Below are 16135 nucleotides of genomic sequence, written 5' to 3'. Positions count from 1 at the left end.
GCCTAAACAATGGGGTGCTTCTTCTTCCAAAAGCGGAGAGGAAAAATCACAAAATCACAGCCATACAGGAAACCGTCTCAATGACTCCCCTGCCAGCGCCAAGCACTTATCTTCTGGCAGCCCCTTTGGGGGAAAACTAGCACTTTTTTCACAAAATTGGCACATTATCACCCAGGTCAAATGGGTCTTAAAAATCGTATCACAAGGCTACAGATCCCACTTTCACAGTAACGGTATGCCAGACCTGCCATGCAATCAATGGGCAGAGGCACAAAAACAAGTTTCATCCCTCATGGACATGACAGCCATTCAGCTAGTACCACAGCAAGAGCAGGGACTAGGATTCTACTCAAGGCTATTCTTGGTGCCCAGAAAGGACAAAGCCTGGAGACCAGTACTGGACCTGTCTATCCTAAACACATTCCTGGATATTCCAAAATTCAAAATGTTAACTCTGCAGCAACTTCTGCCCATGCTGGGCAAGAAGGCTTGGCTTGTGACTTTAGACCTAAAAGAGGCATACCTGCATGTCATGGTCAGACAATCATGCAGAAGATACCTCAGATTTATAGCTGGCTCAATGCACTACCAATTCTCTGCACTACCCTTTGGCTGATCTACTGCGCCCAGGGTCTTCACAAAATGCCTGGCACCAGTAATTGCATTTTGCAGACAAAGAGGAATACAAATATATCCTTACTTGGATGACTGCCTTATTCAAGCAGAGAACAAGGACAATTTACTACAGCATCTGGCGTTTGTAAAAAGATTACTAACAAGTGTAGAGTACACAGTAAACGAAAAGAAATCAAATAATATTCCTGGGTGCAAGCTTAAATACAACTGCCCAGATGGCTTATCTCACACCAGCCAAACACTGACAACTGACTACTTATTTCAAAATGTTGGCAACAAAGACACAGTTATCTGCAAGAAAAATTCTGCAGGCCTTGGGCTTCATGGCATCCTGCATTCTGCTAATTCCATATGCGAGACTGCATATGAGGAAACTTCAGTGGTATCTAAAAAGTGTTTGGACTCAACATTGCCACAGCCTGGAAACAATTACCATCATTCCCTGCCTGCAACAGGAGTTTCGATGGTGGGCAAAAGCCTGTCACCACAACATGTGACAGCTATTCACCTTACCCACAGCCAGGCAGACATTGACAACAGATGCATCAGATTATGCCTGGGGGGCCCATATGGCAGGAAGATGTATTCAGGGCACATGGTCCGCAAGTCAAATGCATCTACATATCAATCAAAAAGAGATGCTAGCTGTTCAGAATGCCCTGACAGCCTTCAAGGATCTACTTCATCCAGGGCAACTACTGATAAAGACAGACAATACTATGGTCATGTGGTACATAAACAAGCGGGGAGGCACACATTCCTACCCCCTATGCAGGCTAGCCATGAACTTGAGGGGCACAACATTGACTTACCAAGTACATCTGCAAGCACAATTCCTGCCAGGAAGGACAAATACTCTGGCAGACGAACTAAGCAGAAACCTAATGGATCCCCTCGAGTGGAAATTGGATCCACAAGTCTTCAGCATGATAACAAGGACCTGGGGATGCCTGGACATAGACCTATTTGCCTCCCCTCACAACTACCAACTACAGAGATTCTGCACAAGGACTTATCACAAGCAAGCATGGAAAGTGGATGCTCTTATCTTTCAGCTGGAAAAATCTAACACTATATGCCTTTCCTCCTCTGCCTTTCCTTCCCAAGGTACTCCTCAAGGTCAGACAAGAGAAACCAAAAGTGATTCTGATGGCCCCACCAGCATTGGTACCCAATCCTAAAGAGCTTGTCTCAATGCCCAGTTTGGACATTAACTCAAATTCCTCACTTATTGACCCAACAAAACAGTCAGATACTGCACAGCCAACTCAAGACCTTAAACATGGCAGCATGGCAGATAATGTAGCCATTCAAGACGCACCTCTCTCTAAAGCAGTGATGGATGTTATTTTGGAGGCCAGGAGGCCTTGCACCAGAAAATCTTATGCAGAAAAATGGAAGAGATTCTGTGCTTGGAACCAGGCACAAGGTATTGACATGATTGTTCCAAATATTCCTCAGATTTTGCAATACTTACCTGAGATGCTTGATAAAGGTCTTTCCTTTTCATCAATTAAAATTCATGCCTCTGCTATTTCAGCTCATTACAATACAGAACCGCCTATTTTTTCTCATCCATTACTAAAGCAGTACCTCAGAGGGGCCAAAAACATAAGACCTCCAAGGAGAGCACCAATACCTGCATGGGACCTCGACTATGCCTTGGAAAAACTCACACTGCCTCCGTTTGAGCCAGCCCCTGCAGCTGATATAAAATTCTTATCCTGGAAAACAGCTCTGCTCCTAGCAATAACCTCCGCTAGATGAGTCTCAGAGTTACAGGCACTCATAGCTGTGGAACCTTTTATCATTTTCCATCCTGACAGGGTTTCTCTGAGGACAAACCCTACATTTATGCCTAAGGTAGTGTCCAGTGTGGCCCTTAACCAAACAATTCATTTGCTTACCTTTTATCCAAACCCACAGAATAAGGGTGAGAGAATTCTGCATTCTTTGGACATTCACAAGCAGCTACTCTTCTACTTGGACAGAACCAAAGCTTTCAGAAAGACTGAACAACTTCTAGTGGCATATGCTGCAGGATCACAAGGAAAGCCTATCTCAAAGCAGACTATTTCAAAGTGGATAGGCCACTGCATTCGCTTCTGCTATTCACAGCATGGCAAATCAGTGCCTAAGTGCATTAGGCCACATTCAACCAGAGCAGTAGCCACTTCAGCAGCCTTTCTCAGAGGAGTGCCAACCAAAGACATCTTAGAGGCTGCAACTTGGAGTTCAGTGCATACTTTTACAAAGCACTATCACTTACCTCTCTACTCTAAATCCAGGGCAGGCTTTGCCACTGCAGTTCTGCAGGGCCTGATAGCCTCTCCTAATCCTATTTAGCACCAGCCTCCCAACCTTAGCTTTGGGATTCAGCCCAATTGTAATGACTGCAACAGTGAAACACGATGAACATAGTACAGTTGTGTACCTACCATAAATGTAGATGTTCGAGTGTATTCACTGTTGCAGTCCAGGTTACCCTCCCACCATCCCCCTTTTCCTTTGCTGGGACTTATCTGTACTTCTCTATTCTATACAACCTATGTGGTGTATTTGCTTGTAGATGAAGGAAAAGTTGTTTTTTGTGCATGCATGCTTATTGGCATAATTTAGCCTACCATTTTAGGGGCACCTGACATCTGGAACAAGAAAAACTGAAGAAAATGGCATCGGCTGCATCTTTTATACCCCTGGCACACTGACGTCAGGGAGGAGGCAACAGCAACCGACGCCGGACCTAGACTTTGGAATTCGGGCCGACTGCGGGTAGCCTGCCAGCAGGATAACCCAATTGTAATGACTGCAACAGTGAATACACTCAAACATCTACATTTATGGTAGGTACACAACTGTACTTTTTGAGGAGTTTTCTCTTAGGGGCTTAATTGTTGAGACACTAATATTTGTGTTGTTATGTGTAGTGGTGGATTCTGTTTCTGTACCAGTATGTGTATGTTTGCGCCTGGGAAGTCTTTGATCTTTTGGTAGGCTCTTAGTGAATTTGTCTGCATATATAAGTTTATGTGTCTTGACCTTATCTTGTGTGAGAGGGGAGCTATGTGTGCTGACAGCTTGCTGTATGTCTTGTATATTGTTATGTGAGAGGACTGATTCTAATTTCATGGTATAGTTATATCTCTCACATGCTGTGTTTGTTTGCTTTAGGAGCAAGTGGTTGTCAGTATACATGAGGCAATCACTACATTGCCTCAGGATGCCCATGTCAGTCAGGCTGGCTGGTGAAATGGTGGGAAACTGTCCAGTCATTACGGCATGTATATAACTAGTGGAGATGAGCTGGATGGAACAGGGTTTGCTTGCCACACTAACAAAGCTGGCTATTCTGTGGAGAGCTAAGGGTGGAAGACTGCATCAGTGCCTCAGAATGTGCAATTGAGTTGCTTGCTAGGTAGCAATGCACAACTGTGTTGCTGACAGAGAGGCAGTGGAGCTAAGGAGTGTTCTCTAGCAGATATCAAGGGAAAATTGTATTTCTAAGTGTTTGTGTTTATGCACGGCAGTGCTAAACCCCGCAGTGTGGTGCGCATCTACTCACAAATGGGGGGGATCTTAAACACAAGCGAAGTTAAACAGTTTCAGCACAAATTAATCAGTAGGAAAGCCCCAAACTAAGCCTTTTTTCCAGCTATCCCCAACTCAGATTGGTGTTGGGCTACACATTTCTGCCACAAGGGTGCAGGAGGGCCTTTTTCATGTAATATTGCTAGTTTTAGTGCTTAAATAATACCAAACAGCCTAGATTCAGCAAATCATAATATAGCCTTTGCTATAAAATACAGAAGTACTAGAAATTCAAAGTGCAGAAAAAAAGGTCACAGCAGTAAAAGCAGCAAAAATGAAGCATCAGTTAAGCAAAATACTGTTCAAAATTGCACTGCAAGCATCAAATATACTTATTTTTTGTTGAACACAGTGGATGCCTTTGATTTAGTTCAGATTCACTCCAGATGCCTGTGTCTTAAGATACAGGCAAACTTACATTTATATAAATGAAAACAAACCATGTTAACACGTAAATAGTTACTAACATTATACATCACGTTATTCTTTTATACAGTTATTATCAATCCAGCGTTAAATAAAGTGATAATTTCCTGCCTTTCATTAAATCTCACTCTCCCTCCAAAACATTTTTCTTCATGTATTGTTTCTACAATTTTACGTTTTTCTATATAATTTACTCCTACTATTTTCTAAAGATCCCATTTCCAGTTATTTTATCTCTGTTACAAAATTCACTACTTCAGATACAGTTGGTTTAGACTTTGAGTTCCATTTTGCAGTAGTTGCTTTTTTTTGGCAGGCAGCAGAGTTAAATTGACATGGCCTTAGATCATCTATCCCAGCTCAAAAATCATTTCCTTAGTTATACCCATTTGCTCACCAAATATTTTTGACAAGAGTACTCTGTAGGGAGTTTGTAAAGTTTGACAATTCATTACACTCACAAAGCATATGTTTCGAGTTACTCGTTTCCTCCGTATCACACCTCCAACATTTGCCATCTACTGGTGTAAAAAAAATTTTGGAGTCCTAAACCTAGACTTGTTGAATATTTGGAGCCATACATATGTCATCCCATTGTTACCTTGTGAATTGCTTATCCAATCTCTCTTTCCAATCTTTTCTAACCTTCTCTGATTGATTCTTATAGTTATCATGCAACATTTTATATGCCATACTAATTATCCCTTTTTAACCGCAGCTTGTATTCTGCATTCAACTAAAAACGCTGCCAGAGTAGATCTTTCATTCAGGATTCCACTATCCCTTTTTCTTTGCTTATACCCTGATATCAGTACCTAATAGGGAAGGCAGTCTCTAAACTGCAGTCCAAATGTCTTCCTGGACTCTTTCTACTCTGTTACCTTTCCCCAAATGTCAAGGGCATTAATCCAGACATTCTCCTAAGCAAAAATAAAAAAAAAATCTGAATTCTACATATATTATAATCAATGCACTTTTGCACCCCACACCCCACCCCAACAGCCTGAGATTTCATCCTATTGACTTAAACATGGTTTTGTCCAGCCTCCCTTCTTTTTTACATTATAATGCCTACGTTTCATAAAACTAAAAAAGAGAAAAAAACACCTGTTTACTGTAGTATCTTAATCACATACAACAATCCCTGAAAAAAACTTTACTGTATAACATGTAATTTATATCATAAAATGTTTATACAAATACTCTCAAGAACAATTTTTTTTTATTTACAGCCACTTTTTCTCCTTTTCTGCAACTTTTGTCAGTTTTAGTGTCCTTCCAAACATTAATGACATGAAGTGGGGCATATGCCTGTCAGTACCCCCAACAAATTTAACAAAGTCAACAATAATCCAATCCTTCTCAGCCATTTTTTTCTTTTAAAGCCATATTTCACAAATGTGATTGATGCTTCATAGTCTCACATTTATTCACTAATTTCAGTCTTACTGGTCTTCTTGGTGTTCATCTCCATCTCCTAACCCTAACTTCGGTTCAGGTCCAAGGTACCTTTGATTCTTCTAGCCTATTTATTTATTTCAGTTTGTTAACTGGGAAAGTCCATTGGGCCAAGGTAGCCCGTTTTCAATGGAGGCCCGAGGAGAAAAGCTCCAGACAGAAAGATAATATACAATGTAGTAGTACAGCATATAAAAACAACAGTTTAACATTGAATATACAGAAGGACAAAATTTTACATATCTTGAAATGTATGAGCTGAGTCAATCACTTATAAGATATTTACAAAAACAATAGATTCATGTTCATTTAATACAATACAGTTAAGATATTTAACTTCTGTGCTTTTTTTTCTCTCAGGCATTTTCCCTTCAAACAATGGAAAAAGTTTCACTGGCAAAGTCTCCCTTTGATCTTTTCTGACAGAAGAAAGAGACACAGAGTCCCCTTCTGTTTCCTGGTTCACTTTTTGTTGGATAAACCTTTTTTTATTTCCCCTTTAGTCTGTTCTGCATCAAAAATGTCTTTGATCCTCCAGAAAAAATAGTCTGAAGACAGCTGGATGCAGCAGCTTGAATATCAAACCTGCCTGTCGACATTCTGATTGCTGGGATAAATTTGCTTCTCCTCTGCCTGATGTACAATGAATAATCATTTTCCATAAGCACTCTACTGTCTCCAGTTTTTAATATTTTGCCCTTCTGACACAGTTTTGTCAAGATCATTTCTTTCTGCTGGTAACATTGCATCTTTACTAACATAGGTCTTGGTTGTTTCCTCATGGACAGGTTTGCAGCATGCAACTAATGTGCCCTTTCAATTAGCAAGTCCTGCTGTGGAATGCCAGTCTAGTTATTTATTTCTGCTTTCATAAAATTAATATTCTATGTTCCTTCCAGTTTCTCCTTTTGAGCAGTCTCATTTCAGCCACTAATTTTTGCAGTTTTATCACTTCATCTGAATAGCTGTTTAAAGCCTCTTCCATTTCTTCAGCCTTTTGTCAAGTGAATTTGATATATTCCTTCAATGTTTCATTTATTCTAATCAGCTCTGAGTGCATTTGACTTATTTTTTCCTATAAATTACTGGAAGCCATCTCGTGTACCAAAACTAGAGCACAAACTGCTTTTAGCTAAACAGCTGCAGTGTTCTTCCCAGTCTGTGTTTGCTCTTCACCTTTTCTAGTTCATTTTCTTTCAGGCTAAGTTTCTTTGTGGCTGGCATCCAGGAATTGTATTTACTAGCCAGTAACTGAATTTTACTGAAACAGACAGAATTACTGGCCCTTATCTGTTAGTCCCTTTTTTTCACACTGGGAAGGCTGAAATTAAGGTGTTGACTGGTGTGCAGCTGTCTTGAAAAGACTCATAAAAAGTACCCTTAGCACTAGTCTGTTTAATTACTGCTGCTGTTTCTTAAACAGGACATACAGTGGGTGTGCTTAGACAGCTCAAATGCATTGCTGAAGGGATTAAACTGCTAAGGTGGCCTGACCAGCTGTTTGCATCTTTAATTAATTTGTTAAACGGAAAACAATTTGTCCAGTCAGAAACAGACCATTTCTAATTCTGTGGGTAATGGTGTTGTTATGGCTAACGCTATTGTGTTTTGTTATACAAGTCACTGGCTGGGATGGTTAGGGCCAACTCATTAGTTGCTGATTCAGTCGTTACTTCACTTAAACTTCATCAGAATAGCAGCATAACTCTCAGCAATCCAGAATTTCTAAGACTGTCCAGATTTTTGACTCATATTTTTGACCCATCCCCTGTAAAATTTGTTATTGTTTCTTGGCAAATCACTGAGGATTGTAGTCACTAAATAATGACAGAGATTTATGTTTCAGACTTCATATCCTTCAGAAAATGCATGCTAATGGAAAACATTATTCTAGCAATTTTCCAAGTTGTTAGAGCAATATTTAAAAATCTATCGAGAATGTAGGACCTTCCCTGACATCATCATTTTTGCTTTTGTCCCTAACTGTAGTACTAAGAAGTTGAGATGTATGGATAAGAGCATCCACTGCAGCCTTAAACATTTGCTAAAATTACTTCTGAGGCTTTTACCTAGATATCATTTATATATTCTTTAGGCTTTACAGACTTGTTCAGTCTAATATATATTAGAATTCATTTCAGATGCTTTGCATGGCATGTTACATACCATCTATTAATTTCTGTGAGATGCCTGGTCATCCATAATATGTTTGTATGACTTTTCTAATGCTCCCTTTTTGTGTACATAGTACAGTTATGCAAGTATGATTATAGTAACCAGTAGTAGATGTTTGAATAGGAGGATTGTTAATGCAGGACAGGTTCTGACCCTCCATTCCCCTGGCCTTGCACATCTTATAATTCTGGTCATTACTGGCTGTAGTTAGTTTTGCACCAGTCACAGACTTTTTGGGTTTGCTGTGTAAAATTAGTCCAGATATCTAGCCCACTAAATGTGTTTCTATGTTTTTAATGTGGGTTCCTGGCTTTTGATTGAGATTTATTTGTGTGAGGCTTGGCCTAGGCTTCTGTGGCTGTTCAGCCTTCCCCATTTGCATTTTTATAAAACTGTATCACTTTCTGAGAAGGGTAATAAAACTGTGTTGGATCTCTTTATTTGGTCGTATTGCTTAGTATCACTTTCTGCCCCTGTTCTGGTCTCCAAAAGGAAAAGTATGGTGTACAGAGCACTTTGTTATATGCCTCGGTACCTTCTAATAGACTCGAGGTAAATACTGCATCCTCTAGAATTGTGGCTATATCTGAATACTGGAAAAGTTCAGGTCAAGGGCTGATTTATGCTTTTGACAAAATCTCATACACTTGTGTAATTTCTTCAGCAGTTATCCTTCTATTGAGATGTCTTCTGTTCTGTTGAACACAATCACACAACAGTAGTTTCTCTTCTGAGCCGTGGAAGCAGAAGGACCTAAATGTTTAATGTTTTCACTCATAGTCTGACTATATAGGAGGTGACTTGAGTTTGATTAGCTGCAAATGTGCCTGTAGGAGCTGACCAGGGAAGATGGGAGTGAGCAATCACTAATAGCTCTACCCATCTTTTGGGGGGGGGGGCAGCTTGGCTTGCCACATAGTGGGAGCACTAGGTGTTATCCTTTTGGAGGCTGAGCTTGCTTAATCATAGTACTGCATAGCACCAGTAAGCCAATGGGAATCTGATCTGCAGAAAATCCATTAGGGGATTACTTCTGCAGTCTCGGTAATGCTGCTGAAAAGAGAGGATAGGCTCTCCCAAGTACCAGTAAGATGGCTCTTTAATTCTCACCAGGAAAGGAGAACTGTTTGGGACTCTCAGGTGGAAACGAAAGGGACATTGGGCTTTCACCTAGCCCAGGAGTACTCAACTCCTTTGGCCCTAGAACAAATGGGTTGAGTGAGTGTCAGTAGTGGAGTCAATGGGCAAGGTCCTGGGAAGATTTAAAAAAAAAAACTAATGCCCCTGTCCATTATTAGATGAAAATGCATAACTTCCTCTTTCCTCAAGATCCTATATGATGTCTGTGTCATCTCATCATCCTCAAAATGCCTTACATAAACACACAGTATACTCTTCCTTACATCCTTAGAGTACATGTAAATGGCACACTGAGGGTAGTACTGGGAAGTGAAAATAATTGCATCATGAAAGTAGGAAACACAAGATTACTAGAATGAATAAATGATAGGACTTCAAAATGATTTAGCTAATGATATAGAATGCTTGCTCTTAAAATTACTACAATAGGCTGCTTATCTGCAGATTACTCTTTTTTTAACAGCAGACAGCTTTTGAGATGTGTACATAGATAAAGTAATGTACAATGTATGTTTTGCAGATTTGTTTTTTTATTGCTGCTTAAAAGATTTTTGAAAACATATGAAAACGTATTCTTAGAAGAAGTAAGAAGTGAAAACTGTATTTTAGACTCACCCTTTTTCTTTATATTTCATGTCTAGTTTTAGGTACTTCCAGTGCTCCTCAAGCAAATGAATCGTGTAAGGACTTTTTCTTAGCAGCAGACTTTACTTTTTATTGGCAAGCAAATTCGATAACTAATGTATCAGTGACTGTTACTTATGGAAATGTCTGCCCTTTAGAACAAGGTAAGAGTTTGTTATATGTGAAATTTATAACGGCACACTTCTGTATTATTTCAGTTATTAAAGTTTTTTTTTTTTTTGGCTCCAGTTCTCAATCCCTATATATGACCATTCAGTCCTCCAAGCCCTTGGCTGTCTTAGGAAACTGAGGGAAGTATATGAAAGGAAGGGATTGCACCAGTCATCCTGAATTACTTTTTTTTTTTTTTTATTTGCTGATGACACCCCCCACATTGCCACAAAATATGGCGGTACAGGGCCTGCTATGTTGGATCCAGTATGTGTACTTCTTTACGCCTACGACTCTAACTAGAACATACACTCACTCCTTGTTAGGTCTGTACTCGTTTGAATCCTTAATCCAGATACTGCATTGCCAGGCCTTCCTCCTGATGTAGCTCTTGCAAAGGAACTCTTAAAGCAGTCCCTGTCCAGAGGCGAGTGAACCTATGATAGCTGTTTACTTCCATCCTTCCCCAGCTGTTTTTTCAACAACACATGGGTTGCTAATTAAACCTGGGTTATTATAGCATAGTTAAAGCTATGTTTTCTACACTGTGGAATTGGCAATGTAATTTCTGACTTTTTTGAAAGTTTTAAAAATGTGTTTTGCAATGCTATTTGCTGTTCATTTCAAGCATTTGATTTACACACAGCAGTGAGAGTTACCTGGATGACATACTGTATGTGACAAGAACTTATTTTACTTTACTGGGAATGCAAGTCATGTCTGATAAATCAAAACAATATATGAGCTGTTTTTACTGCTGTGTTTTTTATAGATTATAACCAAGTTTTAACATAATCCTTTAATTGCTTGCCTTTATATTTTGCTTATTTTTCTTTTATTGTATTTCACATATTGTACTACATTTTTATTGTCTTAAAATTTGTAACCATTGTTCAATTTTTTAATTCTGTCTAATGAGTACTGGGAAGCTTTTCTCCCTGGGCCTCCGCTGAAAAGGGGGTCATAGCCAGTCAGACTTTCCTGGTAAACAAATGTCAAATAAGTAAATAATCAGGACTGATAGAGTAAAGCAAAAGGATGGTGGTGTTGCTCTTATCCATTTGAACTCCTTAGAGGTTACATACTTCCCACATACTACCCCACAATTTAGCAATGTTGAGCTTCTCATCACATTCCTCAAACTTAATAAATACAAAAGCCTATGAATAATTGCACTCTAATTCCCTTGTGGACAAAATACCTCCCTAGTGAAGGGATCTTATCTTGGGTATCAATTGCCATCTCCACAAAACTACTATTCTGGGTGATTTTAAATATTGATTGACAGCCTTTCACTGTTCTTTACTTACTCGTCAACACCCCAAGATGTAACAAAGTAATAAAGCTTCCATATTAGACTGGTTACTTACTTCCCCCTCTTTCAATATTTCATCATCTGGGACACTTCTAAATAACATCAGTGATCACTGGTATTTAGTCTGTTGGCAAATGTGGGACAGTGTACCCAAGCATCATGACTTCAACATGGTACACAATCTGTCAATTTTTAATCCAAAAACGTGTACATCCACATTACAGAGTTATAAATTCTCCATTCTGAAAATATTCCCACTTGGTGATGCCATTGCAAAATTCAATACAGTGTTTCTCAGCATACTTAATGAACTGGCCCTTATTAGAAGAAAAAGAGTTAAAGTGAACCCTGCCCCGTGGCTAAATAATCAGCTGAAGAACTTGGGTCTATATCATAACAATGAATGATCAAATGCTGTTATATCGACCCCTAAACATCGAATTGCCAAAACAGTGATTTTGTTTCCCATGGAAAAAATCTCTGGTCCCCAAAAAATAAATAAATAAATAAATAACACTAAACACTAAATAAAGTGAGGAGCTTCACCCCCCCCCCCCATGCTTAAATATACCAACTCCGAAATTGCACTAAAGTGGAGGAAATGGCACAACCCGGACAATGGCCCAGCGATTTTTTTCCCTGGGGGGAAAAAAATCGATGTTCCTGCCATTCGCTATTTTGATGGTTCGACATTTAGGGGTCGATGTAACAGCGTTTGATAATCTGATAATTCGCTCTTCTAAAGTAGACCCAAGAACTCGTCCATAATAGAGACTTGCGGCTTGGAAAAGCTGGTGTTAACACAAACATAACAAAACCTCCAAGCCTACAAATACATCTGTAACCTTACCAATACCAAAATTAGAGCTGACAAAAAAATACTGTAGCACACTCCAGGACACCAATCAAAACAATTCAAAGCTTTTCTGGTAATTTCACTGGGGAAAAAGACTAACCCAGTCCATTCCCTAGTAGATCAGTCACTGAATAAAAATTTAACTACTTCATTGATATCATAACCATAGTAGTAAGACATATTTCATCCACAAACTCAAATACCTGTCAGCAAAGAAATAGCATCCCTGTCACCATCACATTGCAAGTCATATGACCTACACAAAGTTCTACTATTCTCCCTCCAGATAGCCTTCCCACAGAGTATTTGAAATAGGCCTATAGCCTGCCTCGTGTCCATATTAATGTATAGATCCATCAGTGAGTTCTATGTCCCATCCCTTTGGAAAAAAAATCATACATTCTCACATAGCTGGCCTTAGGCATAGGTCAACTAGGCGGCCACCTAGGGTGCTGCTCTAGCATGGGTGCTTTTCCAGTATTTATTTGATGTAGGTAGACCTGGATGGGGGCACCAAGTGGTGTGGTGGGGGGCGCCATGGAGCCCTTTTGCCTAGGGCACCAGCTGACCTAAGGCCACTCCTGCATTCTCACTATACAAGGGTAGACACTCCACTGATTTCTCAAACTTTAAGCCTGTTGCAATGCTGCCTTCTTTGTCCAGAATCCCAGAAAATGTGTCCACATACGACTTCTCTAGCACCACCTTGACCATCAGTTTCTTAGCTCTACTCTATGGCTTTTGCCCAGGATACAGTACTGTGACTGCTCTTCTAAGATTTGTCAACACCATTAACCAAGAAAGAAACAATGGTAGCCTAGTCTCTGCATTATTTATCAACTTTTCAAAAGCTTTTGATACTGCCTCTTATCCCAAACTACTTCAATAGCTGTCTTCTTTCAGTCTCTTATCCATCCGTACACTGGTTCAGCAGCTGCTTTTCCAGTTGACAGTAGTCTCTCAAATAGAAATGTGTCCTCTCAGCTTTCTTACCAGACCATATCAGGGTCATCCAAGGTTTTATTCTGAGTCCTCTGCTTTTTAATATTCCAAACATACCTCCTTAATTTAGTATGCTGATGATGCGACCTTTATATGTTCTGCCCAAAGTCTGTCCCATCTTTCAGCATATAACCCAGCAATCTTTTAGCTCCATTGCATCCTAGGTTAATAAGTTCCTACTAAATCCAAAGAAAAAAAAACACTCCTATTTCTTCCCAAAATAACACAATCTGGACAGGGCTGCCTTCACTATTACTTTCCTAAATAACTCAAAACTAGAAACTGTTTCATACACAAAACTATTAGGGTTCTTTATAGATGTCAACTTGAAATTCAATTTGCAGATATATCAGATCATCAGAAAGACCTACCAAAAACCTGGGATACTGTATAGAAGTAAATGCTCCTTCACAGACAGCTTCAAAAATGGCATCTACCTTCCTCTTACCATCTCTACTTACATCTAAACAAGAACAATTCTAAAATTAGGTGGACAAGGTTTACACGTCTACCTTGTAGGTCACATCACTATATTGTCCTAAAACAACTAAATGGGCTTGAATTGCGTCATTACCTCACCAACTCTTAGCTTATTGTATCCTGTAATGTATTACACAATCCACAAAAATGCAAAATCCTGATAGGACTCGTTCAGCATTATGAACAATCAAATCAGCTGCATTCACAAGACAAACTACTACTTGAAGTTCACAAATCCAGTAACTCAGCAGGGGATGCCCTATACTCAGTTTACATTACCAAAATATGGAATGCAATTCCATTCTCACTGAAGTTAACTAATAACCTTCTCACCTCCAAAACTGTGAGATTGTTGGCTTTGCTGTTGCTCAACCCCTGCATAAATCCTCACACCTTAAATACTATTTTTGACTGATACCGGTTAACTAAGCTGCATTAATGTTTTTGAGTCATGCAGTTCTACTGAACTACCTGTAAATATTTAAATATCCCATCTCTAATATCTATGTTCTAGACTACTTTTATTCACTAATTTAACAACTTTTGTGTCTCACCATTCACAATCTCTATCATAATACTCTTGCTTAACCTAAAAAAACTTTTCTCTACCCTGACGCTCATCATCTGCTTCTGTTCTGCCTTTTCTTTCTTTTTTTTTCAATGCCCTTAATTTCTTATCTGTCTCTCTTTGACATTCAGCTGCTTCTAAGTTCATCTCTATCATCTCTATCACTAGAAGCAGGGCTGATGTTAGCATTCTGGGGCCCTCCAAAAGTGTCAAGTTGGGGGCCCCCAGGTGCTTTCAGTTTACGTACCACCCTGTAACTGCCACCCCTCCTAAGCAACTTTTTAGTTCATGCTGCAAACTTTTAACAGTAGTACACACAGAATGACCTGTAGCTTCAACACTCTTATAATGACAGGCATGTGTACATACTGTATTGGTCCATCTCACAAAAGGACATTCCCAGCTACTGGTATTTAGTTGCAACAGTGATACATTGCAATAACTCTATGTACAGGGCTGGACTTAGATGAAATTGCACCCTAAGCACTGCCCTCATTTTCAGCATCCTTCATGCCATGCACATTACTTTTTACTTCTTTTTCTGACATTTTGCCTTGCTCTTCAGCTTTTTCAAGAAGCCATAACTTTCTGTGTGCTCTGATGTGCATTTTAATTAGTGACATGGACCTCCCTTCCAGATCAGGTGGTGTGGCTTCATAGCAATGCTTTCTCCTAGTCCCCTTTATTGATCATTCTCTTTGTGCTGATTTGCATTTGCATTATTGTATTATGCTTAGAATATTCTTCTTAACCTACTATAGAAAGAATGAAAATGAACAATGCGTTCTTATAGAATTGGTTTTCATCAGACTTCAGAGACCTGCTTAGATGATCTCAGCTCTTAGACTGGAAGGAGAAATGTAGGGGGTGATTGCCCCTTTCTTTGCTAATTGCTCCACTAAGCTTGTTTTTAAATCCAGGTCACTGGAATCACAGCTGAATTCCTTCTCTCAATTTGTACTAGTGGGATTGCTTGGAGCACAGTTTCAACAGAAACCGACACATTTAGTCTGTCCAGTTCCTCACGTACTATTGATTTTACTTGGCAGTCTGTTTCATTCTTGCCTCATTCCAAAAGCTTTATTCTTGGCACATGCTTTCTAAAACTCTTGTGTGTTTGAGCTCTTGTCTAGCTCATGCCTTTATTGTACTGTTTATGCACAGAAGGTCATGACTTTACCTGACCTTTATTTTAGATTGTTTTACTCTTGTATAATGATCTGATGTTGTCAGTCTTCATTTATTCTTAACTGTTGGGTCTCTGTTTCGACCCTCGGAACCAACTCAGCTGTTATAACAGGCTTGCGCCAGCCAGAAACTCTCAAGCCAAGGCTACCCACAAAGCCTCTTTCCTTACCCTCAGATCTCATTTGCCACATAGAATTTAGGACACGTCAGCCGTTCTCTCAGCTAAGTGCTAACTTTTTTTTAATATGTGTGTGTGTGTGTGTGTGTGTGTGTGTGTGTGTGTGTGTGTGTGTGTGTGCGTGTGTGTATACATATATATATATATATATATATATATATATATATATATATATATATATACATAGTTCACCCCATACTTCCTCCCCAGCAAAACAAATTATTGGTCTGCTGACCACAGTGCCGAAGGTCGAGAGTATACTCAAGACTAGTACTCCCCATCTGTAGATCCCTTCTTGGGTTAACAATTAAGCCCATTCATTGAAAGACC

General features: G+C 39.5%; 1 protein-coding gene across 2 annotated transcripts in view; it reads left to right on the top strand.

Annotated features, from left to right (window-relative positions):
- Positions 1-16135, top strand: part of TCTN2 (tectonic family member 2) — a 1339098-nt gene that overhangs the window by 635351 nt on the left and 687612 nt on the right. For both annotated transcript variants that reach the window (XM_044068545.1, XM_044068546.1), the window contains one exon: positions 10065-10211. In XM_044068545.1, the coding sequence (XP_043924480.1) occupies positions 10065-10211 (147 nt within the window). The remainder of the gene's footprint in view (positions 1-10064; positions 10212-16135) is intronic.

Source organism: Protopterus annectens, chromosome 4.part0 (assembly GCF_019279795.1).
Source record: "Protopterus annectens isolate FY-2018-M chromosome 4.part0, PAN1.0, whole genome shotgun sequence".
Taxonomy (NCBI): domain Eukaryota; kingdom Metazoa; phylum Chordata; order Ceratodontiformes; family Protopteridae; genus Protopterus; species Protopterus annectens.
Note: the sequence above shows the minus strand (reverse complement) of the source record. Positions and strands in the feature narration are given on the sequence as shown.